The sequence below is a fragment of the Lutra lutra genome, chromosome 3, assembly GCF_902655055.1.
Source record: "Lutra lutra chromosome 3, mLutLut1.2, whole genome shotgun sequence".
Taxonomy (NCBI): Eukaryota; Metazoa; Chordata; class Mammalia; order Carnivora; family Mustelidae; genus Lutra; species Lutra lutra.
This window is the reverse complement of record NC_062280.1, coordinates 197,504,359-197,532,223: the sequence shown is the minus strand read 5'-3', so window position 1 is coordinate 197,532,223 and position 27,865 is coordinate 197,504,359. Positions and strand designations below refer to the sequence as shown.

Here is a 27,865-nt window from a genome sequence, read left to right as displayed (position 1 = left end):
AGCTACAGGAACAAGTTCCACAGGCAATGCTTCAAGTGCTCAGAGCCGTTCTGCCCTGGTTAAGCCTTCTCTTTCCTGAGCCAGATACCCTTGGCCCCTTGCCTCTTCCTCCGTAAAAATGGTTTCAGGCCTCTCACTGTTTTCGCAGTCCTGATGAGATTCTCTGTATTTAAATGCATCAAGGCCCCCATATTAATTTATGTGACCCTTGGACTTCTGCCTCCCTTGGTTTAGAAACTGTACTTCTATTAATGCAGCCTTTGATTTTATTAACTGGGGAAAGGAGAGCACCAATATCCCAAGGTAAGTCATTGATATTTTGGAGTTTACATTCGCCCCTATTAACTCTTCTATCAGTGGATTAAGTACACTGTCTGAATCCCTATAGTTCTTTTCAGATTCTCTTTCTACATTCAATGTATTTTCATCTTGTCCCAGCTACAAATTTAGGAAATGCATCTATCCACCAATAATTGGCTTCAAAATGGCAAAAAGCAAAATGCCAGAGGCAGCAGAAACTCTGAGCCTAAAGACTGTGGTTTTCTGCATCTGGGGGATCAGCTCTGAGAGACATGACCAGTCTAGTGTGGTTCAATGTGAAGAAAACATCAGCACGGAACACAGAGAAGAATCTGTAGGATCATAATTATCCAGGGCACCAAAGACTTGACCCCAGAGCCAGGTCAGTGACCTGCCCATAACTACCTTTGCTGTAACTGTTACCAAACCCCTAGGAATAGGACATTACAGTTAGTCTACTAACCCACAGAGGAAGTGGGTTTATGTTCTACTTACACCTTGCTGTGTACACATCTGTACTCAAGGTAACTCTTAGTTAACTGCATAGCACTCTTCCAATGTGTAGAATTGCTCATTATAAATTGAATCTGTATTGGGTGCAAAGTGCAAATCATTCTGTTTACAATTACACCAAAAAGAATAAAATACCTAGGAATAAACTTAACCAAGGAGGTGAAGGACCTGTTGTGTGAAAACTATTTAAGAAAGAAAGAAAGAAAGAAAGAAAGAAAGAGAAAGAAAGAAAGGGAAAGTGACACAAATGAATGGAAAGTCAGCCCATGCTCATGGACGGGAAGAACAAATATCGTTAAAATGCCAATACTACCCAAAGCAATCTACAGACTGAAATCAATCCCTATTGAAGCACGAACAACAATTTTCACAGAACTAGGACGGATAATACTGAAATGTATATGGAACCACAAGATACCCTGAAGAGCCAAAGCAATTGAGGAAGAACGAAGCTGGAGGGATCACAGTCCCAGGTTTCAAAATATACATCAAAGTTGCAGCAATCAAAACAGTTTGGTACTGGTACAAGAGGAGATACACAGATCAATGGAACAGAAGAGAAAACCCAGAAATAAACCCACATGTCTATGGTCAATTTATGACAAAAGAGGCAAGCATATACAATGAGGAAAAGATGCTGGGAAAACTGGACAGCCACATGCAAAAGAATGAAACTGGACCACTTTCTCACACCATAACAAAAGAAATTCAAAACACATTAAAGATCCAAAGATGAGACCCCAAACCATGAAACTCCTAGGAGAAAACTGAAACAGTAATTTCTTTGACATGGGCACAGAAACATTCTCCTAGATATGTCTCCTCAGACAAGGGAACAAATTGAGGGTTTGGGAGGGTAAAGGGTTGGGGGGGGTTGAGTGAGCCTGGTGGTGGGTATTAAGGAGGGCACGTATTGTATGGAGCACTGGGTATGGCGCATAAACAATGAATTCTGGAACACTGAAAAAAAAATTAAGATAAAAAAGCAAAAATAAGTGATTGCCACTACCCCAAAATAAAAAACTTTTGCACAGTGAAGGGAACTATCAACCACAGGACAAGGCAACCCAGAGAATGGGAGAAGATGATTGCAAATGATATACCTTAAAAGGGGTTAATATCCAAAATATATAAAGAACTTATACAACTCAACACCAAACAAAACAAAACAATTAAAAAATGGGCAGAGGATCTGAAAACACAGTTCTCTAAAGAGGACATATAAATGGCCAACAGATACACAAAAAGATGCTCCACATCACTAATCATTAGGGAGATGGAAATCTAAACCACAAGGAGATATCATCTTGCACCTGTGAGAATGACTAGAATCAAAAACACAAGAAACAAGTGTTGGTGAGGATGTGGAGAAAAAGGAACCCTCGTACGCTGTTGGTGGGAATGCAACCGGTGCAGCTTCTCTGGAAAACATTATGGAGGGTCCTCAAAAACTTAAAAATAGAACTACCATATAATCCAGTAATTCCACTACTGGGTATTTAGTCAAAGAAAATGAAAATATGAATCTGAAAAAAATATATGCTCCCCTATGTTTATTCTAATATTATTTACAATAGCCAAGATAACAGAAGCAACCAAAATGTCCATGTGTAGGTGAATGGATAAGATGCGTTATACATGAATATAATGGAAGATTTCTCAGCCACAGAGAAGGATGAGATCTTGCCATTTGCAACAACATGGATGCACCCAGAGGGTATTATCCTAAGTGAAGTAGGTTGGACTGAGAAAGATAAATACCATATGATTTTGCTCAAAAAACCAAACAAATGAATAAAGAGAAAAAAGCAGAATCAGACCTAAAATACAGAGAACAAACTGAAGGTTGCCAGAGGGAAGGGGTGTGTCGGGATGAGCAAAACGGGTGAATGGGAGTAGGAGATACGGGCTTCCAGTTATGGAATGAATAAATGAAGGGAATGAAAGGCACAGCATAGGGAATACAGTCAAGGACAGTGTACTAGCATGTATGGTAACAAGTGGTAGTTACACTTGCAGTGAGCACAGCGTAGGCTGTAGAATGTCAAATCACTATGATGCATGCCTGAAACAATATATCATTGTGTGCCAACTGTATCCAAAAAAATATTAGAAAAATAAGATGAAATGTGAGGCTAAACAAGTAAACCAAAATTAAGCCATATAAACTTGGTAACCACTCTTGGTCAAAACTGGTTGAGTATGGGAATGTCCGAGGGTCAACCTATAGGAGTGGCCAACCATGAGATCCATACGGAAGATCCTGGGGACTGGGGTGGGCGGTTGGGGTAAGCGGCCACTTTACAGGACAGCATGTGGCCTTGGACACTCTTGTCTGTCTCTTCACCCACTACATATGGCTCCATTTTCCTCGGAGCAGATCAACTCCAATCTTGGAAGCAATTCCAGCCTCCAGTGATGACCATACCTCCTAATACCATGGTCACCAGGTTCATGAGTATCCAAATCATCCAAGGCAAATTGTCCATTGTCATCTTGATAACTTCCAGATTGACTTAAAATATTTGGGGAATATTTTCATTTTATATAAATGAAAATATTTTCATTTTACATAAATGAAAAAAAAAGCTTAGGGGATTATTTTGGGCAAAGATCTCGTAGTATCTTTGCATTGGTTCTATTTGGGTTAGACCTTCTGCTAATTTTGATAACAACAGCATTCCTTCTTTTCCAACTCCAATTATAATACTCAGAATCTGGCGCCTTGTGATTCAGAGTGAGTCTATCTGTGGGGACAGTATATGTCATCTCACGGTGTTTGGCCTTCTGCACTGAGTGTAGTTCCTACCTTTACAGTCCGACATGAATCTCTATTCCTGAGACCAGATTTATAGGCTTTTCTCTTTAAAATCTCTGTTCTCTTGGCCATGAGACAAAAAGGCTTTGCCATCTCCACAAAGATGCCTGCTCAGGAACGCCTGGAGGAAAAACGACAGACGCACAGCCCTACCTGCTGTGCCCAAACTATGCCACAACCATGCTTTCTACAAGCTGCTCCCAGCCCAAATGGCAGAGGGCAGCAAGGGCACTAAGGCAGGTCCATTCCTGAGAGACCTGGGGCTCTGACAGACCATTCTGGAGAACTACCTGTCAGCCTAGCAGGGAACTTCTCAGAACGCCGCTGCCTTCTGAAACTGCTCCATCCACTTCCCTGCTTCCTTCTCTTCTTCACTGGTATAAGGGGCTGTATGGTGTCTCCCCAAATTCATATGTTGTAGTCCTAACCCTCCAGTACTACAGATTGTGACTGTATTGGAAGACAGGGTCTTTAAAGATATAATTAAGATCAAATGGGGTCATTACAGGGCAGGCGGGGAGGGAGACCTGATCCAGTCTTACAGGTGTCCTTAAAAGAAACGGAGGTTAGGTCACAGACACACATGGACCGTGGGTTGACCATCTGCAAGCCAAGGAGGGAGGCCTCAGAAGACGCCTAGAGTGCTAACACCTTAATCCTGGTCTCCTAGTTGCTGGAACTGTGAGGAAGTCAGTGCGTGTTGTGTAGGCCCCCCAGCCTGCGGTGCTTTGTGACACCAGCCCTAGAAACTAACACAACCTGGGTCATGTGTGCATCGCATTCTCAAGTCTCTCCCAGACTCCTCTGCGCCCTTCACTCTTGTTCCTTGCTGGTCCTTCCCCCAGGTATCTTGCACATCTCATCTCACCTTGATGCCTGCTTTTCCATGGACCCCAAACTCACACAGCCTTCTTGAAAGAAGAACTCAACTAAAATACAGCTCTTAGGAACAGAACTGACTTTTTGCAAAATTCATGTTGAAGCCTGGACACCTGGTGCGACTGACCTTGGAGATGGGGCTGTGAAGAAGGTTAATTCATTAAGCCAGCAAGAGCTACCACCAACCGGCATTGCCGTACCTCAACTGAAGAGTGAGAAAATTTCTGGTGCTCAGACCATCCGGTCTGTGGCACTATTTCTATGGTAGTCCAAACAGACAAACACAACCTTTTCCTGCCTAAGACAATCCCACGGAGGGAAAAGAGCAGTCTCCCCTGAGGGTCACGCCCAGCAGCCTCCCAGTTCACACCCCTGCGTTTCTCAGGACCCTGAACCAGGCTGACTTTCCCAGGGGTTCCAGCCATGAGCACGCTACCCCCTCCCATGGGCCCCACGTGACAGGGGAACTCAGACTGCTGATGCCTGGGATTCTTGGGTTGTACTTCCAGCCTTATCTTCCTAAAATTCACATTGGACCTGAAACTCTGTTTGTGATCTTCATTTTATTAGAACAAGACGGTAATTGTGTTTTGTTACAGAATCATTTTCAATTGGGAAGGAAATGGAGGCAATTGTCAAGTCTACGTTGCCCAGGGGTATTCAAAAATGGCTTCTAGACTCGCGCAGCTAGAGCGAGTGGGAATTACAGCTTCTCCGATCATGCACAATCATGCACAAATGGGCTCATTTATCAGAGGCAGATTTCTTGAGCTTCCTGGTGAGAATGTGGTCATGGACTGGAACGGGCGGGAGTTTCCTTTTTTCTTTTTTCTGTATTTCTGCACACCGCACAGTCAACCAGCAGTGTGCTGTGTTTCTAGTGCTTAGAACTACTACAGCACTGGGAGCAGGGAGGGGAGACGCTGTCCCTGCTATGAGACCAGCAACTGCACTGGGGACAGAAAGAAGCCACCACCCTGTCCGGAGCAGTGCAGAGTGGGGAAGAGAAGACATTTCTATCAAGAATGACATTTGAAGGCAGATGCCAATGAGCGAATTCTAGACTCATGGATAAAATGCCTATGGGTGTATAGATAAGTTTTATTCTTCCAGCCAACGAAGTCTGGAAAGGGCCCTGCAGGAGGCATTACTCAATGCAGGCCTCGATCGAGGAAGAGAACCCAGCCGAGTCGAGACAGAAATCAGAGTAAGAAACAGAAGGAGGAAACACAGAAGGGCAGGAAGTCAGCCCTTCCGGGCAAAGCAGGGCAGCAGCTCTGTTAGACCAGATTCGTCCTGTTGTCCGTAAGGAGGATGGGGTCCCCTAGGACAGGACAGTCATTCTTCTTTGTCGCGGTCCCACAGGTCACACAACATTCAGCACCTCCGTCCCCTGGACAGAGAACTTCAGTTCCTCCTGAGTTAAGTTTGACAAATGTGCTCCTGTGAGAATCTCTAGAATCAAACTAAACCTTCAGAGTCACCTGGAAGGCTTGTTAAAACACAGATCCCTGACTCCTTCCAGGTTTCTGACGCAGCAGGTCCAGGATGGGGACAGCGAATCTGCATCCCTAAGAGGCTCCCAGGGGAGGGAGGTGAGGCAGCAGGCATCCCAGGTGCCAATGCTCTTCCCTGGGGTGGCGTGTCTCCGGTGCATGGAACAGAGACACAGAGAGTGGCACCGGAGTGAGAGTTCAGAAGGCCGTGAGTGGCAACCGGTTATAAGAAGGAAGTCTCTGAAGAGAAATGCCTCATCACATCCCTACTATTGCATTCAAGACTGAAACAGAGAGAGAGAGAGAGAGAGAGACAGACAGAAAGCAGCTGGATGGCTTTAGGAATTGTCTCATGAGAAAACAAGCCGGGTGTGTATCTCTTGTCCCTGTGCAGCAGCACTCCCTCTGCCAGCCGAGCAAGACCAGGGAGCTCAAGTTCACGTTCCCTGTGACAGAAGCAGAGAGCCCAGGAAGAACAGACGAAGCAGACCAAGGGGCGGGGAGGCTCTCATCCTTGAGTGCAAGGGGCAGCCACCACGGACCGCACCTGCTTCCGCTCACCGTTAACCTCCCTCGCACAAACGCCCTCCTCGGCACAAATATGCCGGGAAACCACATCTGGGGAGTCCCAGAGTGAATGACATCAGAAGTGAAGAGATGGGGCGCCTGGGGGGCTCAGTCAGTTACTCGTCCGATGACTCTTGGTTTCAGCTCAGGTCTTGATCTCCAGGTTGTGAGATCGAGCCCCACATCTGGCTCTGTGCTCACTGCAGAGTCTGCCTGAGTTTTTTTCTCTCTCTCCTCCTCCCTCCACACCTCCCACTCATACTCTCTCCTTCTCTCTCTGTCTCTCTCTTTCTCTGTCTAAAATGAATAAAACTTTAAAAAAAAAAAAAGTGAGGCCACAAGAGACAAGGGGTCAGCCACGCAAAAGGTCCAAATAACTTTTCTAGCAACAATGGGCAAAATGCAGGGTGGGGATCAGATCTGTTACTGAAACTCACTAGAGGGATCTGCAAGGTTAAAGGCCCATGTTCAGGTGAGAGAAAATATCAAAATTAACTGTTAAGTTTCAAACTGGAGTTTCTGAGGAAAACAGCAACAACAATATCACCACACATTGACCAATGAGCACGTGGGGGAAGGGACATTTCTGGAAAGAAAGGTGACCGGGGCTGTGGAAAAACAGAGCTTCAGGCACAGTAGCAGATGCCGTGTGGCATTTGACTAAACATACAAGAGGAAAATTAGAGCAGTGCCTGGACTCTGGAAATCAGATTTGGAAATTGCCCTGTGAGAGAGACCAAGGCTGGGAGCCGGGGGGCTCAGATGGTGAAGCGGCTGCCTCCGGCTCAGGTCACGATCCTGGAGTCCCGGGATGGAGTCCCGCATCGGGCTCCCTGCTCAGTGGGGAGTCTGCTTCTCTCTCTGACATTCCTCCTTCTCATGCTCTCGCTCTCTCTCATTTGCTTTTCTCAAATAAATAAAATCTTAAAAGAAGAAAAAAAGAAAAAGAAAAAAAAGAAAGAGGCCAAGGCCATGAGAAAGACATTGGACATTTTTGGCTCCAAAATCACATTGACAAATACTCTTCTTATCAAACCAGGGAGATTTTAATAAAATCAGTTATCACGGAATGTTAGGAGAAATCACTATGCAAATGCATAACATAAGCGACCATACCATCATTCATATGTCATCTGGGGCCTAAGGAAGCCACGAACTTACCCCATGCCATGGTTCAGGTTACCCCATGCAGGGCGAACCCACTGTCCTGTGTGAGATCCCATCCACAATGCTGGGAGGAGTGTGTAATGGAATTGCTCGGGGTTTTCCCAAAACTATGCCTTCTCTCCTGCGTCATCACAGGAAGTCCGGTTCCATATATATATATATATATATATATATATATATATACGTGTATATATATATATATATATATACATACACACACACACATACATATATATATATATATATATATAATTATTGGAATCATGAGTAGGATTAAGAAGTCCTTCAAGACATAAGAAAATGTAATTTTGACTGTACTCTTAGCAGTAATTTTGCTTTCTCTCTTCCCACATGAAGAAACAAACAGAAAAGTGCAAGTTTATGCAAAGCCTCCACTCCAGAGAGTCGACGAATTAACGCAGAGACCATAGATTGACCTTGGATGTTTGAGTAAATAAATACTAGACAGAAGACAGGGAAATAGTCAGTTAGGTCAGAAGAACTGTTGAGCTCTTTACATGGAAGAAACAATTTAGAGCTGCGTGGAGATATCTGATGTTAATTTACAAAATAAACATGTAAAACGTGACAGGCAGTGTCTGAGCACTGACACTGTGTTAGGTGCTGGGATCCAGATGGTGAGGAACGAGAGCAGATTCTGCCCCCATGGAGCCTGCGGCCCATTCTGGATGCCGAGAAGCAAATGGGTCATGTCGTTATACATATGGTGACACCCACTGTAACAGGAGCATCTCGGGGCACTCTGGGAGCCGGCCTGGAGACACAGGACTGGCTTCTCTGTGTGGACACCCCAGGTCTGGAGCTCTGTGTGATACCAGGAGACCTAAGGGTGAAGAGGCAGCACCCAGCCAGAAAGGGCTGGGGAGTGTGTGAGGTTCTAGGGATGTGGTGGTACAAGATGCTGGGGGCATAGGAGGAGACAGGCTGCATAAGGGGGCATCAAAGAGTCACTCTAGAAAGATCAACATGGCTGAGTCCCTGGAAAAGGAGTTTGAAAACTACTATTAGCAGGAGTTCTGAGTAGAAGAAAGAATATTTCTATTTGTGCTTTGGAAAGCTTGTGATGTTTAGCAGGTGCTGATTGAGCGGGGGGAGGACAAAACTGGAGGTAGGTGATCAGTTCAGGGACTTGGGAACCAGCCCAGACCGCAGACGACAGAGGCCACAATCTGGCAGTGGCCCTGGGGACTGGCAAGAGGGATGCATTCAAAAGACGTTTAGGAAGATTCCCTTCCCTTACGTACTCACTGGACAATTGTTGCCGTTACCTCTGTCCTGCAAGCCATTGTTGTGGAAGCTGAGGCCATGGGGGGAATGAAACACAGAAAGATGTTGGTCTCGTAGACCTGCATTCTCCTGGGCCACCACACATGCACGTGCCCACACGCACACACACACCAAGGAGGGAAAGGTTGCACTGTGAGAAGGGCTGCGAAAATAGGAAAGCAGGGTGGGTGGAGGGGGAGAGTGCCCAGGAGAAGATGGCTCAGCCAGGAGTCGGAGAAAGCCTCTCTGATCAGGTGACAGTCCAGCAGAGAGTGCTGGCTGGTGAATGAAAGCCCTGCAGCATCTATGTCCAAAAGTGCAAAGGCCCTCAGGCAGCAGCAGGTGTGGCCTGTTTAAGAAAAGGCAAGAAGGCCAGAGCGCCTAAGGAGGAGTGTGTGTGAGGAAAATGGGAGAGCATGAGCTCAGTAAATTGGCTGGAGTGGGGCAGGACAGGGCCAGACATCATGGGGTCTTCTTACCCCTGGCAAGGACAAAGGTGCCACTCTTGGGGAGCCTCAAAGCCACTGAAAATGTGTGAGCCAACGGGGGCACTGGAAGGGAAGTGGTGGAGTGTGGTGGGAGGCTGCTGGAAGAGTCCAAGCGAGATGAGGCAGCAGCAAGATGGCGATGAGGGCGGTGGCCACGGAAGCGGGCGGCGGTGGTCAGAACATGAGCGCCCTTAAGAGGCAGAACAAACAGAATGTGCTCCTGATCACATGGTGGGTGGGAGAGAGAGTGGGGAGTCCAGAAAGCCTCTGAGACGTCTGGCATGAACACCTGTTGGAATGAAGGGACTCACCATGTGGGAAAGACGCGGGAGGAGCCAGTGTCATGGGGAAAGCCCGGCGTGCTGGGTGGGCGGATGTGATGCTGTGGCGTAGTCGGACGTCCAGGGGAAGGTCCTGGCTGGGCATGAAGACTGGGATTCATGGCATCCATGTGGTCTGGCATGTGATTTCCAAGAGAGTGGAGAGTAGACAGCGAGGAGTGCTGAAGCCTTGGGATGCTGTGGTGTCAAAGTGGGGATGCTGAGGAGGACCCTGCCCAGAAGACTGAGATGCGGGGACCAGCAAGGCAGACAGGGGACCCAGGAGAGAGGACAGGTCCAGAAGCCAACTGAGCAGGAGACATGGCAGAGGATGCGGCTCCCAGCTCACTGTGATGGGGACTGAGGGATATGCCTGAAGTGGCACCAAGGAGGCCAATGGCAAGTGCAGGAGGCACGGGGCAGAAGAGCTGGAGGACAGGCTGGTGGCAATGTTTTCAAGGAGACAACAGAGGAGAGAAATCGGGGGGGCAGTGAGTATAGGCTCTTCTCCTGAGGAGCTCTGGTCTTAAGGGATCAGTGAAATGAAGGGGAGATGGTTTCATTTAGTTTAGTGTTCTTTCCTGTCCACTTTGGACAACATGAAGCCCTATTCTCCCATGGCATGATCCTGCATGGTGGATGGTGATGGGGCAGCTGGAAAAGTGGTGGTCTTGGGAAGGACAGAGGGTCAGGGTCCAGTGGATGGGTTTGACCTTGGTACTAGTAGGGTGTTTTACAAAACAGACCTTATAAATGTCAATTTCCTAGAAATGGTGTGTGTGTTGAACACCCTCAGAAAAAACTCTGATGATATATTCTGCTCCATCCATTCTTGCACGGAATGACTTGTTTGATCTTAGAAATGGCGAATCTACATTTTGCCTGCAGAACATTTTCGGGTGGAGTGTACCGTCTTCATACAGTCACGGGCAAATGCACCAAGCTGCAGTCTGGGCCTCGGACAGATTGTGCTTTTTTCCTATGAAAATTATGAGTTCTTTTTTCCTCTTTTTTTCAGAGGCTGTTCTGAACATATTGAATCAGAAAATCCTTGGTTTACACCAGCAGCAGCAATGCTGTCTTAAATTTGATGGATCAGAGACCCTAACTGTGGTATTGAGTGAACTAAAATGCTTCTTCTTTTTTTTTTTTTTTTAATTTCAATTTAGTCAAAACTTGAGAGTGTGGAGAGTTAGAATGTGCAGTTTTCATGTGCTGCTGGGAATTCTCATTCGACATTTATGTTTGAAGAGAGCAGGCCTAAGAAGTAACATCATATGGAGCAAGAAACAGACACAGAGGAGTGTGACTACAAAACCTTGAGACTAAATGTGATTGTACATGACAGAACACACCATCTGCCTCCTCCTCCCTAAAGTAAGAAAACTAGTAGGCTAAAAGTTTTTAATGTGCCTTTTTAGCCCAATGATGCTCTCCCACACTTCTTACATTCATGTAAAACAGCAGAGAGAAAAATCAGGAATGACACCTATAGGCTCATCTCTGCCTTTATATTCTTGCCAGCATGTTGCCACTCCTTTGGAAAACCACGAGAAGCCTTAAATCACCTTCCTGGATAGGTTAGGGGTAGCAACGTCCAAGTTGAGAATATGAAGATTCCTAACTGTCTACAATGCTCAACTACAACTGAATATATTTGGGCAAAATCAATATCCTTTCCTATATTCCAACTCCTAAGCTGCCTTCATGGCACGCAAGGTCTCCAGAGACCAATGCCAACCTCCCCCAACCCCAATCATATCCCAGTGTTTACAATTCTCAAACATTATATCTTTCTGGGACCTCTGGCCTTTGACCAACTTTAGCTTTGGCTTAGTTTCCTGACTTGGAAGACCCGAGAAACACCATTTCCAAAATCATTGTCACCTCCCACTCCACTCTGACCTGCTGTCCCCACTGCCCATCTACCTTCTCCTACAGAAGTTAAATGCTGTCAGCCTTTGTTTGCAGTAGCTGCCCTCCTTCTGCCAGATTGCAGAGAGCAAGCTTAATTTCTCTGGGTATTCCCAATACCTAGCCCACTGCTGGACACAGGTGACAACATGAGATCTTGATTCCGAAGGAATGAATGCATGTGTTCAGCATTGATCTGCTCATATCGCCACTTGCTAGCTGCTATCAGAATCTACTTGTAAAAACCAGGAGAAGTAGAATGCTATTCACTGAAGATGAAGAGGCTAAAGTAAATGAATACTAGTTTCAACAATATGAAAAATGTCCTGACTTTTTATATATAATATCATACAATATCATCAGGAAGAATATTTTGCTTTTTTTTTTTTAAAGATTTTTTTTAAAATTCATTTGAGAGAGAGAGAGAGAGAGAGAGAGAGAGAGAGAGAGAAAGCGTACAAGCAGGGGAGGAGTAGAGGGAGAAGGAGAACCAGACTCCCTGCTGAGCTGGGAGCCAACATGATGCTCTATCCCAGGACCTGGAGGTCATGATCTAAGCCAAAGGCAGGCGCTTAACCATCTGACATACCCAGGCCCCCTAAATATTTTGCTCTTCAGCTAATTAATTCCCAACACTCATACTGACCTCCCAGATAGTTCAGGTTTTACAAGAATCATTGTGACTGAGAGTTCACAACTGTCCGCTACCTACTCATTGACTTGGCTTGACAAAGCTCCACCCCCCAGGCCTCTGGATTCAGTCTGCTTCATGTTGAAGCAAGCCTTGAGAGGCTGAACATCTTCCTTTAATGGCTGATTCTCCAAAGAAAAGCCATCCACAGAGAGAAAAATGCCCTGTTAACCCACCCAATCATGCTCTGGGCTTGCCCCACTTCCTGGCCCTTCTCCCCAAAGTTCCCACTGGTTCTGCCAACCCCTCCCTAGAAAAGGAAGCCTCTTCCTGCTTGATTCTGAGATGCTTGCCAATGCTAAGGTCAGTGTTACCCCATCATAACAATCTTTTCAAATAAAGTCTCATTACTGAAATCCAGATTTGTTTTTAGTTTTCAAGAGGCTCCAGAGCTACCCTGCCTGGGCTTCAGTCCTGGTCTACCACAATAGCTGTGTGCACTACGACAAGTCGCTTCACAAGTCAAAGCCTGTGTTTAAGCCTATTCTGAAATCCCAGGACCACAGTGAGCAGACAAGGAGTTAATAGACTTTAAGCACTTCGAACAGTGCCTGGACCTTCGTAAATACTCAGTTAATCTAACTCTTATTAGTTCCCCGTGAAAGTCTGTGCTCATTAATCTTATGTGTCAAACTAACTAAGTGACAGTGCCCAGCTATTTGGTCAAACACCCCTCTATGTTGCCCTGGAGGTATTTTTAGATGTGACTCATGCTTCAATCAGTTGACTCTGATTAAAGCAGATTGCCCTCCACCATGTGGGTGGGCCTCATCTCATCAGATGAAGACCTTAAGAGCAAAAACTGAGGTTTCCAAGAGGAAAAGGAGTTCTGCCTCAAGTCTGCAGAGCCAAAGCCCTGCCTGAGTCTCCAGCCTGCAGATTTCAGACTCGAGACTGCAACTCTGACTCCTCCTTGCATTTTCAGCCTACCAGCCACAGATTTCAGACTTGCCAGCCACCACAATTGTACGGGCCAACTCCTCAAAATAAATTTCCTCCACCCTCTGTGTGTATGTGTGTGTGTGTGTGTGTGTGTGTGTTTGTGTGTGTTCTCTCAGTCCTATTTCTCTCAAGAACCTTGACTAACACACAAAGTCTCTATGCTAGGAACAGGGATGGAAATATCATGCTATCTATTAGGATAGTAAAAGAAAACATACTTTCTCATCATGCCTCTGCTCCATCTTTTCTTTCTGCCCAGAACCCCTTCTGCCCTTCCTGTATCTTTCCAGTGCCTAGCACAGTACAAGGCAGATGGCAGGGTTCCATGAATGTTCACTTAAAATGAAAGGATGGGGAACAAGGAATGATCCTTTTCTTGTATGGTACCCATTCCACTGGGAGATACCAATGTGTAAAGAAGGGGTTATAACCTCAAGGAATCAGCACTAGCAACACAAAGGAGGAAGGGATTAGTATTGCCTAAGAATGTCAGAGAACATTCTTCTCTAACATTCAGAGAAGAGAGGTTCATTTGGAAGCTAAAAGTGGGAGAATGTTCTAGGCAGAGGATAAAGCTTAAACAAAGACTCCAAGGACACAGCAGTAAGAATGTTTCCCATCCTTGGTACTGTAGACCACGGACCAGGCAGAATCCACATGCATTTGCATTAGTTTGTTCTCTCCCCCACATACCCCCTGGGATCGATCAACAGAAAGCAGCTGGCCTATGGCAGAAAGCGAGCAGCAAAGGCAGAATTAATGAGGAAAAAGATAGCTTTCCTCCTGGCCACCAGAGAGGGAAAATGGCCTTGGCACAGGCAAAGAAGAAACTGATTCTTCTTAAAACACTTAAATTCTAGATGAGAGGTTCCATCCTGACGATGTGGGACTAGTTGCTTTCCCACTGTCAGAATTCTAACAACATGACCCAATCCTCCCCTTCTCCTGAGGCCTGGATGTTAGGAACATGGGGCTGTGGAAGAGGTCAACGGAATTGTGTGGAACAGCTGTGGGGAAGGGAGTGTGGTCCTGAGGGCCTGGGGTGGGGGAGTGGGGGTGGGCAGTACTAGGTAAGAGGAAGAGGGAGTGAGCCTTACCACTTCACCCCGGGCAGCCCTGCAGAATGGTAGAATGCCAATGGCCCCAGAAACATCTGCTGAGCAGCACTGTGAGTACCAGAGGAAACAGAGGGTCAAAGGTCCCACCACAAGAATCGGAGTCAGATGGATGGAGGGAGAAGGTAGCCAGTAACCTTGAATCTGAGTGGCTCACAGCCAGCGATCTGCTGGCCTGAGCTCCTGGATTCTCACACTGCCCTGGGAACGTGCCTTGCCATAGTGGTAACTGCCAGGTTAGAGCCACTGCCTGGAACAGCTCCAAGGCACAGAACCATGGAGGTAAAAGAGCTCGCGTGCAGGGACGCAGGACGAGCCCAGAGCCACCCTCGGGATTGGTGGGAGTGACACCAGAGGCCCCAGAAGGCAGGGGCAGGCAGCTTCGACATTTGGGCCAGACAGAGGTGGGTCTGAATCTCACTTTGTCCCTGAGGAGCAGCCCATCTCCTGAGAACTCTGTTTAACTTCCTTAAACCCTAGTATCTAATCCACAAAATTGGGCAGGATTTGTTGTACCCACATTTGTTTCCAAAGGCCGCTACACAAAGTTCCACAAACTGGGGGCATAAAGGGGTCAGAAAACAGGAATTTATTCTCTCACAGCCCTGGAAGCTGAAGTCTGAAGTCCAGGGGTCAGGAAGGCCTCCCTCCCTCCGAGGCCCTGAGGGGAGGCCCCTCCAGGTCTGTCTCCTAGCTTCTCAGAGCCGCCAGCAATCTCTGGAGACCCATCTCTGTCTTCTGTTCTCCTGGCCACATTCCCCATGTGTGTTTCTGGGTCCAAACTCCCTCCTTCTCTAAGAGCTCTGGTCCTTTGTTGAAGACCCACTCTCATCAAGAGTGACATCATCGTCCCTGGAGTGCTCGTGCAAAGACTGTTTTCAAATGAGGTTCCAGGTGGCCTGGAACAAAGGAGGACACTGAGTCACTCCGTACAGGGCCTCCCAGGGGTGTTTGGGGGTTAAATGAGACAATGCATATGAAGGGCTTAGAGAGATGATGGCCACAGGCTATGCCAAGTGTATAAAACTCTACACATATACAATACGAGTGTGTGTATAGAAAAACACATTATACATAACATTTACCACATATAAAACATGCATTGCCTTAGCAGCAAAGAGTGAAGAAAATGCTCAGTCAGCTTAATAACGTGAATTTTCCCCTTTCAATCCCATTTCCAAAGGTACAATCCAACTGCTGTTTCTCATGGTCTCAGGTTCATGTCCATGCTCTAAGCTTACCTGTCTGTCTTGTCTTTTCTCTATTTCTTCATGATTTATAGTAGGATTGCCCCATTGTCCTCTAACACTCCATGCTCATTCCTACATATTAACACCCGCTGCCATCTTCTGTGAACCCCACGCCAGTCATGGTCCTCACCTGCCACTGTCAACTGTTCCAACACTGTCTCCTGATTCCCTTCAGAGCACTGACTGCATGGAGTAAGACATGACAGGGGTCATCTGAAGTTCTGTGACTGACCCTCACAGCCACCTCTGAGAGAGGCCCACCACTCTACCCCTGACCCTCATCGGCAGGGGATGATGGAGAGGCCCAGAATGTGCACTGGCCAGGCTCCCAAGGCTCAGGTGCATGGCGGTAGGAACCAACCAACCTGCCAAAGTAAAATTTTCCCACAGAGCAGACTTTCAAATTCATCTCATCCCGACCTCACCCCAATGAATGCCTGCTGTGATTCCTTTTAAATGGATCCATTTCTAGGTGGTTTGTTTGCTTCTTAAAAAACAGTGTATCTTTGCATTTGCATAAATGCCTATGAAGCACACTTTTCTCTCTCTCTCCATCTTTTTTTTTTTTTTTTTTTTGCAGTTATTTTCACAGTACCTGGTAAAGTCATGACTACACAGCAAGCAGTTAAAATAATTACTACTTGTCAGGAATATGAATCTGGTGTTGGTGAAATACTGAGCTCCTCATTAAATTTGCACAGAATCCCTCAGATTTTAGAAGCGCTTAATTTCCAACTGTTCATGTTTCTATACCTGGTTTTGAAATGGGCACCCTTAATTACCTAGCAACAACTACCTGTTCATCGAAAGCACCAGTCCAGTGAAGATAGGTCTGTAAAATTCTCTGTGAAATTCAAACATGCCCTGGGCTGCTGGATTCAGCACAGGAATGAGCAATATTCACTTAGCCTTCCAGATTTCTGATGTGAACATGTGTCTGATGCCATAAAGCTCATCCTTTTCTCTAAAATCTAGAAGTGGTCCTTTCGTTCTGGTGTCTGCCCCAAATCCTCACCCTCCTCTGCCCAAAGAGAAGCACAGATCCATTCTCTTTCTGTTCCCATCACTGAGAAGTCAACAAGATCAGAGTGGTTCTGGTAAAGCTATCATCTCCCTCACTCTGCCCAGGTTTGGTACCATTCTAGAACACGGAAGATGCAGACAGCAGTAGATCACTCATCTTTTCACTGGGAATGTTCTTTTCCCCAATTCTTACTTAAAGACAGAATGATGCTTTCTATTTGCTTTCCAACCCCAAGTATCCAATATATAAGACATTCATATTGGTTGAATCCAACTCTGTTGGGAAGGGTCTATCTACACTCCACATCAAGGATATACCCCTAATTTTGAGTTCTAGAAATATGCATCCTTGTCAGGTAGTTAACATACATCACACTCAACTATGTTCATCATAAATGGGTATAGGGAACCAGGACTGGGTAATTGCTCGGTGGGTCTGACCACCATTCTAAAGGTGGCAGAGTCTTGGTTCAATTTCTCTAAGGGTCAAGTTAAACGTACTTATTGGCTGCCACATTTTCTAATTGTCTACTTATACACCTGGTTATGGGGAGGTGAGGGAGACAGAAAGAGGCTGCATTCAGTAGAAATCCATAGCCACCAGCAGGAAATGTGCCTTGGCAGACAGATCATCTTCATAAACACAGGATGGCAAAAAGAAAACACCATAACTGGCACCTTTTTTTTTACCTCTGTACTCTAGATACAAACAAAAATGAAAAATAAATTTAAAACAATACAATTACGTGGTCACCCTCTCCATCACCATTTTAACCTCCATGCCAGTCCAGTAAAGGCAAGGAGAGGGCTCAGCTAAGTACCCCCACTCGCTAAGTCAACGAGAAGCCTCCTTTTATGTGTCATGTGTGAAACACTTAAGGAATATGTGAAATGTATTTTCTGACCCAAAACTACTCACTGGGGGTGTGGTAGGTAGGGAACAGAAAACTTGCTCCCAATAATTTACTTGTAAGTCTCTAAGGAGGGAGATGTTTTGCCCATTAATAGAGAATCTGCTACATATTGGAGAAACGGATCTGCTGCACTTCAGGTTTATTCTTAAGAGGGCTCCCGCTAGTACATGAGCAGTTAACACTTCCTGCGAGTTTTTCAGGGGAGGGACAATCATCAAGTCTTACAAATTTGTATCTAAATCAGCCCCACCTCATGATTTCAGGGCAAGAAGTGGAAGAAGGTGAAGTAGAGAAGGGAAGAAACATTTTTGGTTTGGAAGGAGATGGGGATGAATAGTCACTGTGAATGTCACAAGTTAGGAAAGGCAGGTATGGAGCTGAGGAGAGAGGTCTGAATGCACATTTGGGAATCACTGGGGCAGGGGACAAGGAATGCGAAGGGAAAAGGTGAGGCCTTCCGGGGAGGATAAACAGGAAGTGGAAAGGGTTAGGGTCAGAGCCTTAGGCCACAGCTCTTAACCTTAGCCCTCCAAAAAACTGGGGCCAGTAGTCTGAGAGGCAAGAGAAGGAAACAGAGTCTCACATTGTTATGATTTGACTTTTCCTTTTTTTCCTAAGAGTCGACTTCTGATATAAGTGAAGTTGGACATTATAGGTCTGTAATGACACTTAGAAAGTTCTTTGTGTGACTGGAATAGAACAGACTCTTAGAAAATATTACACATGTAGGTTAATAAATAAGTCCTCCTAAACTCTAGCCAAAAAAAGGGGAGGAAGGGTCTAAGCAGAGACAGGGAAATGGTCACAGCCTAAAGAATGTCTGTCCCCCACTCTGGCCGTCCCTTTGACAGTGAGCAGAACTCAACCAGACAAGAGGAGAAAAAGACAGCAAATGGCAGGGAAGGGAAATCAGCTCGTGGGATTGGTAGTTTAGCTCATTTACCACCAAAGGCCAAGCTGAGAGGTGATGTGTTGAATGCTCTCACCACAAAAGAAAAAAAAAAAATATATATATATATCTTTTTAATTTAGGGAGTGATAGAAATTTGGGGAGGTGAAAAATAAGTAAATTAAAAGCCCTAAAACAAAATTTTATACATGGAAAAGAATGAACACTTTTAATTATTTATTTATTTATTTTTAAAGATATTTTATTTTATCTATTTGAGAGAGAGAATGAGACAGAGAGAGAGAGAGAGAGAGCAGAGGAGGTGGGAGTGTCAGAGGGAGAAGCAGACTCCTCGAGGAGCAGGGAGCCCGATGTTGGACCTATCCCAGGACTCCAGGATCATGACCTGAGCTGAAGAAAGTTGCTCAACCAACTGAGCCACCCATGAAATCACATTTTAAAATGATGTAGTATATTAACATGGCACATTAACACTAAAATATCACTAACTCCCAGAAGAGAAAAACAAAGCACTAAAGATACTAAATGCATAATTACGAAAATGCAACATTCATAAAATTAAACAATTCTGAATTGCTTCTCAATGATATATTACAAACATTAGCATGAATAATATGTTGTCCTTTGAAAAAGTGTATTTGATTCTTTAGACTCAGCCAAGAAAGTACTTGGAAATAAGAAGACGGAATGAAATGCTTTACACAAAAATAGAACCTACTAAGTTTGCAATAATAATTTAAATGGAAAAAGGCTGTTCTTATGGCAATATGTTTTACCATCTCAATTTTATAAACATAATAAACATGTACATTTCAGTATTTGAGTGGTTAAAAGATAAACGAAAGTAGGATTACCATAATGAAATAAACACATTTTCCTGGATACTTTTCCAGAAGTTAAACATTGGCTAAAGAGAGTATAATATCTCTAAAGAGCCTGCTTGCCTTTTCAATCCAATTAAAATTTTAAATTAGCAATAAATTAAAGCTTTTCCTCTGAAACAGTGAGGTCTATTGATACTCACATGATAGTTTCCAAAGTAGATGAGAAACTCAAAAAAAAAGTAATATTTCATTTGTGCATACATGGGTCAGCTGCAGTTATAGAAGTAGTATGTGATCTGCTATTGACTGATTTTTGTGCCCCTCCCAAATCTATATATTGAAGCCCTACACCTTGGTGTGATGATATCAGGAGTTGGGGTCTTTGGGAGGAAATTAGGACTAGAAGAAACCACCAGGGTATAGCCTCCATGATGGGATTGGTACCTTTATGAGAAGAAGAAGAGACCAGAGCTTCCTCTCCCCACCGTGTGAGGATACAAGGAGAAGGTGGCCATCTACCAGGAGGTGGCCAGGAAGAGTTCTCTCACTAACAGCCAAATCTGGTGACATCTTGAGCTTGGTTATCTAAATTCCAGAACCCTGAGAAATAAATGTCTGTTTTTGAAGTCCCCAGTCTATAGTACTTTGTTAAGGCAGGTCAAGCAATGGATCAATATCTTAATTTAAGAACGCAATAATGTACTTAAAATTTTAATCATTGATTAGAAATTGGGGGGGCCTGGATGGCTCAGTTGGTGAAGTGTCTACGTTCGGCTCAGGTCATGATCTCAGGGTTGAGATTGGCCCTGCATCGGGCTCTCTGCTCAGCGGGGAGCCTGCTTCCCCCTCTGCCTATACTCTTCCTCGCTTGTTCACGTGCTCTCTCTCTCGCTCTCTCTCAAATAAATAAAAATCTTTAAAGAAATAATCGATTAGAAATTCAAACCCTTGTGTTGAGTTTTAAGAGTCACTGAATTATTTCTTCATCATTTGATGCTAATGCTGATCTCAGTTACTGAACATCATCTTTGCTTCCGTTAGTAAGAGAAACTATTTCCTAGGAGTAAGAAAATTATATGAGGTGTCCTTCTTTTCTTTTTAAGATTTAAATTATTTATTTGACAGAGGGAGAGAGACAGAGAGAGAGAGGGGACACAAGCAGGGTTATGGGAGAGGGAGAACCAGGCTTCCCACTGGGCAGGGGGCCCAGTGTGGGGCTCCATCCCAGGACCCTGGGATCATGACCTGGGCTAAAGGCAGATGCTTAATGACTGAGCCACCCAGGTGTCCCATAAAGTGCCTTTCTGAAGACATTTTCTCTAAGAATCTTTTGAATTTTTTTTGTTTAATTTCTGTCATAAAGAATAAACCAGATCATATATAGCAAAGGTTTGTTATAGTTTGTTGTGCAAAGCAAGAGTGTAATGAACATTGTGAGTGAATGTGTGCAATTTTTTTCTTCTGAAATTTCCTATTGTCCCTATCAATTGAAATACCTTCTATTGGTCATTACACCAAGCAAAATGGGTAACTTTACTGACCAGTTCATTCTCTCCATTGCAATTCCAAAAGCAATTTCTTCAATAAAACCCAACTCAAGGGGTGCCTGGTTGGCTCAGTCAGTTACGGGTCTGACTCTTGATTTCTTAGGTCATGATCCCAGGGTCCTGAGATCAAGCCCCATATCGGGCTCTGTGCTCAGCTAGGAGTCTGCTTGAGATTTTCTCTTTCCCTCTCCCTCCGCCCCTCCCCCTCCACTTATGAGTGCTCTCTAAACAAAATAAATAAATAAATAAATCTTTAAAAATATAAAAAACTTAAAAAAATTAAACCCAACTCATAGTTAATCATGGTCTATTCAAACAAAACAATTACTCCTTGCTTCTTCTGGGTTGAAAACTCAAATCCGACTGCTTGTTTAGATTTCGGGGTCTTTATATTAACTGTCACACCCAAGTGACCCACTGTACATCCACACAGTCACAGACCCCACTGGAAAATAGGTGTTGACAGCTAACAAGTGATTCCAAGTCGGCAAGAAACCCAAGGGCCTGTTGATGAGGTGATACTATATTCCATATAAAATGGCATCTGTGTATATATATGGAATTGTGAAGGTAAAGTGGGGAAAAACTGAACTCTAAAAGCTAGAGTAAAACTTCAGGGTAGAAAAGCAAATAGCTATGCATATGGACCCATGGGTGGAGAGGCCATGCTAACCCACTTTTTTTTTAAAGATGCTTATTTATTTATTTGACAGAAAGAGTACAAGCAGGGGGAGCAGCAGACAGAGGGAGAGGGAGAAGAAGGCTCCCCACTGAGCCCCAATCCACTTTGGAAAACTTTGAGTCACACGTGGTCCTTCTGTTTCTGTTTTTTTATATCTCATTCTATTGGTAAATCCTTTTTTTCATACCAGATTGCCCCAGTCCATTTATTCTCCCACGTGTACATGTTCTCCTCTATCCTGGAGCTGCAAGCCCTGCTCTCATCCTCCCTCTTCTTTGACAGCCAAAGTTCCCTCATCAGTAAGTGCAGGAGGCAGTCAGAGAGCCGCCATTAAGTTCCCATTACCACACCCTCTTGCCGTTTGGCTGCATCTCTTCTCCCATCGCCCCCGTGGGAGGTCCTCAACCCTGTCTGCACAGCGCAGCACCGGAGGCACACTGGAAAACTATCCTGCTTGAATCAGAATCTCTACGGGCAGAGCCGGGATCCTGGAACTATAAATAAAATTAGCGAGACCAAACCCTCCAGCTGAGGACCAGATCTCATCATGTGTGCGTGCTCAAAGCTTTGCTCCAGCAACTTTCCTTCCTTACTTCTGTGCCAGCAGTTCTTCCCTCCCAGATACATGATTTCTTTCCACTACACACATGCTATTATTTCTCCCAGAAATCCCATATTTCTCCCATGATCTCCCATGAAACAAAATTCCCTTCATTTCTTTTCCCTCTTTGGCTACCTTACCATTTCTCCCCTCTACCTAAAACTCCCTTCAAGAGGTCTCCATTTCCCAGTGTCCATTTCTGTTCACCCACTCTGACTCCATTCTTATCCCCTTGAGCTTTGCTCTCAACAATTCACCAAAACTATACCTTCCATATTTCTAAATGCAAAGGTTCAATTCTTTCTCTGCCCCAAGACTGAGAAGCAGTGTTTGACAGTCAATCACTCTCCTCCTTGAAAAGTGCTTGTCAGTTAGCTCCCAGGACAGCTCCCCCACCTCATGTTCCACCTTTCTTTGTTGCTCCTGGTGGATCTGCCTCATTTCTGAATTCTTAATATTGGAGCTCCCTAGGGCTCAGCTCTTGAACTTTTTGTATTTTTATCTACTCTCATTCCCTAAGTGATATATACTCTTTCAGCTTTTGATGCCCATCTGTCTCCAATTTTTATCTCCAAACAACATGATGCCCTCTCCTGATCTGACCTCTTAGCAGCATCCCTATCTCTGTTAATAACATTTCATTCTCCTGGTTGTTCAGGCCAGAACAGAGTCAGTGTGATCCTTGAGTCTGTAGGATCTGGGTTCCATAATTTTGCCCTTGGATGTCATGCTTCTGAATTATGTTACAGTACCTGGGGAAAGGAATTAAGGTGGCTCATGAGCTGACCTTAAAAAAGGGAGATTATCCAAGATGATTCAAGTGAGTTCTTTGCCCTTGGATCACATGGGCCTTGAAGGTAGAAGAAGGAGGCAAAAGATTTGTTCAGAGAGACACAAGGACAGAAAAAGGAGCAGAAGAAATTCCAAGCATGAGAGGGACACTCCATCAACACTTGCCGGCTCTGAAGACGGAGGCGGCGCTAGGGTTGAAGGGAAATTATGCCCTCCAGAAAATGGACAAGTCAAGGAAAGCAATCCTCACCTAGAACCTCCAGAAAGCATCGCAGCCTGATGATACCTGGATTTCAGGCCAGTGGGACTCACCCCAGACTTCTCACCACAACTATAAGAGGATATACTCATACCTTTTGCAACTACACACTAAAGGAGAGGCCATTCATTATGGCAGCAGTACAAACTGATCTACTCCTCATCACCCACCCATCAGCATTTCCTGTTAGCTCTATCCTGAAAGTATATGCCCCAATTGACAGTTTCTCACCACGCCCTCACTCCACCTTGGTCCAAGCCACCATCATTTTGTGCCCAACTTCCTGGCAGAGCCTCCCTGCTCCGTCCTCACAATTCTTTATTCAAGTCACAGTGCAGCAGCCAAGCTCGTCCTGTTAAGTCATAAGTGATTTGAGCTCCACTCAAGCCCCCACAATGTCTTCAGGACTCACTGAGCACAAAAGCTGGAATCCTTCCCATGACCCTTCCAGCCCCTCCATGCTGGCTTCTTGCCTTCCGTCCTCCCAATTTATTCACACTGCCTCCTCCCACAGGCTGGGATGTTCCTTCCCAGCTCCAGACTCACCTGAAAGTCTCCTCCTCAGATATCCATTTGCCTAACTCCCCACCCCTCCCTCCAGAGGCTCCCTCCTTCCTTCCTTCCATTACCCCCCATACTACGCATCCAACTTTATCTTAATTTTTATGGTCACATACCAGACAGTGGGGCCTCACAGAGACAGAGATGTGGTTTCCTTCATTCACAGCTGCCTGGCCCATAATAAAAACACAATACATATTTGATGAATTTAGGCATTTTTCCTATGGAATATGGCTGCTGGTTTCATTCATGCAATTCCCATGGCTACTATCTCAAGCCAGTTCAATCTAACATGGAAATTTCATCGTTGGATTTTTAGTTGGTGTCTTTGTTTCTTGTTCTTATCCTTAACCTTCCCTGTCTCCTACAGATATATATCCCTGATTAACCTTTGCTCAACACTATTTGCGGCATATGCATTTTCTTCTGAGGAACATACAGTGGATCCCACTGCACTCTGCTTCAAAAATAGGGCTTGAAGTATTCACAACAATCCTATTTCCTCAGTACCAGCTTAGCAGCCCCGGTCCTCACTCCTGTTCCCTTCAGGCAGGTCTCCCTGCCAGCACTCACGCGGGGCAGCTGTTCTCCACACTGCCTAAGTGTGGTTTCTTCTTTACAGACAGCTTCCTCTAGAACCCCTCAGAGATCACATTCTACGCCCAGCTCTTCCCGTTCATTACCAGACTTCATTTCTACTGTTTTCTACTTTCTTATGAGGGTTCCCCCTCCCTACTTAGATTCAAGGTTTTCTGAAGGCAGGACTCCTATCTCGGGCTCTTGATTGCCCAAGTGACATGCCTACATCAGGGTTAATTCTGATTTTATGACTTCAGTGTCCTCACCAAATGTTACAGTATGGAATATATATTAGTACACATATTATATATTATACATATATTAAATAGTTCCTCTTGGTCTATGGATTTATGATTTTATTATTCTTAAATTTGTAACCCTAATTCAGGCATTATTTGTCCTGTTGATATTTTACATGAGAGATTTGGTGAACAATATCTTTGTGGTTGTGTGACTGTTAAATCGATGTAGGGCTTAGGTCTTCCTGCAAATTAATTTAGACATGTTCCAACAATACGGCCGGGTGAGCATGAACAAATTACTTCCCTCTCTCACTCAACACTGCTGGAAGGTACTGGGAGGGGGAGGAGGGGGCTGTGAAATGGGCTGAGAGCATCCCTTCCCCTGAAGGTACTTACAGCTCCTCAGAGGGGATGGCCATGAAATGAAGAGCTCCAAGTAGGAAGAGAATAATAAAATGGTAGCTAATTCCTATTCCTATTTCTATCCATGAATTCAAAGTGAGATAATAATGAATTTTGCAACATAATCTCATCATCAAAGAAAACAATTTCATTGGGAAAAAGAATTCATTAAAAATTTGAATGCACAATTTACAAGGAAATCACATGCTTTCCAGGTAGGTAATTCTTTAAAAAATATTACAATAATTTTACCAAAATTTTGCATTTCGTTCACTTGTACTAGACTTGGAAGTTTTTTTTTTTTTTTTTAAGATTTTATTTATTGACTCGACAGAGAGAGATCACAAGTAGACAGAGAGGCAGGCAGAGAGAGAGAGAAACAGGCTCCCTGCCCAGCAGAGAGCCCGATGCGGGACTCGATCCCAGGACCCTGAGACCATGACCTGAGCCGAAGGCAGCGGCTTAACCCACTGAGCCACTCAGGCGCCCTAGACTTGGAAGTTTTAACTATGTTCTTTCGAAAGAGGGTATTTCCTTGACTATCTCAGATTTTTTTTTTTTTTAAAGACTCCTAACATTTAAAAGAAATACCATCCTTCATCTCCCCACTAGGAAACAACAAACAGAAACCATGAAAACCCACACCGGAAAACTTCTATGTCACGTACCTTCTTTGTCATCGTGGTGGATAATTGCATCCTGTATCATGTCGGCAAGGTTAAAGTGGACTTTCTGACTCTTCCCATGCTTCAGCTTTTTCAGGAATCCTTCCTGCTTCTGAAAAGCCTTCTCTCTTTCATAGTAGGCTTTTATCTGCTCACAGCGCATGCGCTTCACCAGCCGCTGCCGCTGGCCGAGGGGAAGGGACTCCAGCAAGCACTGGTCAATTTCCATTTCATGGGTTCGGAAAACGTTACATAGCTGAAAGCAACCTGCAAGAAATACAGTGAGAACGTCACCAGACCCTTACTCCAACAACACAGTAGCACGATGGAGCTCACCAGACCCTTACTCCAACAACATAGTAGCACGATGGAGCTCACCAGACCCTTGCTCCAGCGATACAGGAGCTCGATGGGGCTCACCAGACCCTTACTCCAACAATACAGGAGCAAAACGGAGTTCACTAGACCATTACTCCAATGATACAGGAGCACGACAGAGATCACTTGACTCCCTCTTGCCCCAGCACGGAAGTCAGAAACTTGTTAATCATTCCTTTTTGAACTTGGCGTGCAAATGGCAAAGGCCAGCTCACAGATTGGGAGAGAAGCAAAGAGAGTTGATGTCCTACTCAACATCGCATTGTAATAATATAAATCATATACTTAGAGCTAGATGTGTGGTTTTGCGCAACTTAATATTAGCAAACACCATCCTTTCTTATTTTTCTTAAACCTGCACCAAAGGCCTAAAAGTTCTACAGATGCATTAAAGTTCCATCATTGAATAACACCAACTAAACTTTGTGTTAAATCTTGGCAGAAAGCCATTCTGAGTCTTTCAGCACACCTTAATAAAATCTGTTTATCCCGATGACTCTGCTTATCTAATGTAACAGAACCTATGCAGGCTATCAGCTGTTTATGTGACACAGTGATTATTTCCACCCATATATTGCTAAACACATTTCCTAGGGATTGTAACATCCATCTCTAAGAGACAAAATAATGGTTGAACAGTGAAACAGATTTTTCTCTTGGCACTTCAGAACCATGGATAGAACTCTTGCTGTTGTGGTCTCTGTCTTATTAATACAGTGATTAACGGACTGAATTCTCTGTCCTGAAACTGAAACAATATTCACTTTCTTTCCACCTGATATTCCATAGAAACACTACCTAAAACCCTTGTAATAGAAACGTACAAGCTCATTACCTACCACTAGATTCAAATTTTACTACTGGCAGAAAATGAACATTAGAACACTGAGAATTCGAGAATTCAACCCACAGGTTCAGAAGTGTCTGGATATTCTTCTCTTCAGGTATTTATGGTGGAAGTCAAAGGAACTATGTAACCCCACAAATGTGGTTGATGATAGGCCGTGTATGGAAAGATCACTCAGAAAGGGCACGGCTGCTTCATCTTCAGGGATATGTCCAAGTCCTTTGAAAGGACATAGCATTGTGACCAGGTGGTTTCCATTTCTGGATCACTTGGTGCTTTTCAAAGTTATTCTCACAACCACTGGGCCAGACCATCTCTCTTTCGAAAGAAAAGGAAATGGATTTGAGAGAGGCTACGACTTGGCCAGGGCCAAAGAGATGATTATATGACAGTCACAAATGTTCCATAAAGGCTCAAGAAAAATATAGAATAAGAGAAAGTGACTCTCTACAGCCAGATATTTAATATATGTAAGGGGGAGCAGGGAGGAGGGGAAGGAAGAAGAACAGGGAAATTTTATTCTGGTTTTTCGTTAGCATTTGACAAAGTTGTAGAATCCTGTATTTTCATCAAGATCTTCATAAGTATTTGTCAGAGTGATGTGAGAAGCATCAGCTAACTCCATATAAAACATTCCCTTTCCAGTGACCTAAACACAAAGACACAGCGGCGGTCGTGACATCAACAAATCACTCTCAAGTCTGTCTGTGTGATAAAAGCCGTGATCACAACCAGATTGTCTGTGAGAGATCATTAATAATGGCAGGAAATACTTCTGCCTTCCAATCTGTTCAGAAAACAGCACTTGGGTTTCCAGGACCCGGTGGCTGCCATGACTTTCCTGGTGCATGAGCAGGTGCTGAGAGGATCAGCAGAACCACTGGAAAATCCA

The 27,865-nt window shown here is 44.6% G+C and overlaps 1 protein-coding gene across 1 annotated transcript in view; it reads right to left on the bottom strand.

Moving 5' to 3' along the window:
• The window catches only part of MYO16 (myosin XVI), a 438,349-nt gene extending 412,334 nt beyond the window's left edge, over window positions 1-26,015 (bottom strand). The window contains 1 exon segment of the mRNA XM_047720392.1: window positions 25,752-26,015. Coding sequence (XP_047576348.1) covers window positions 25,752-25,977 — 226 coding nt within the window. The 5' untranslated portion in view covers window positions 25,978-26,015.
• Between the last annotated feature and the right edge of the window lie 1,850 nt (window positions 26,016-27,865).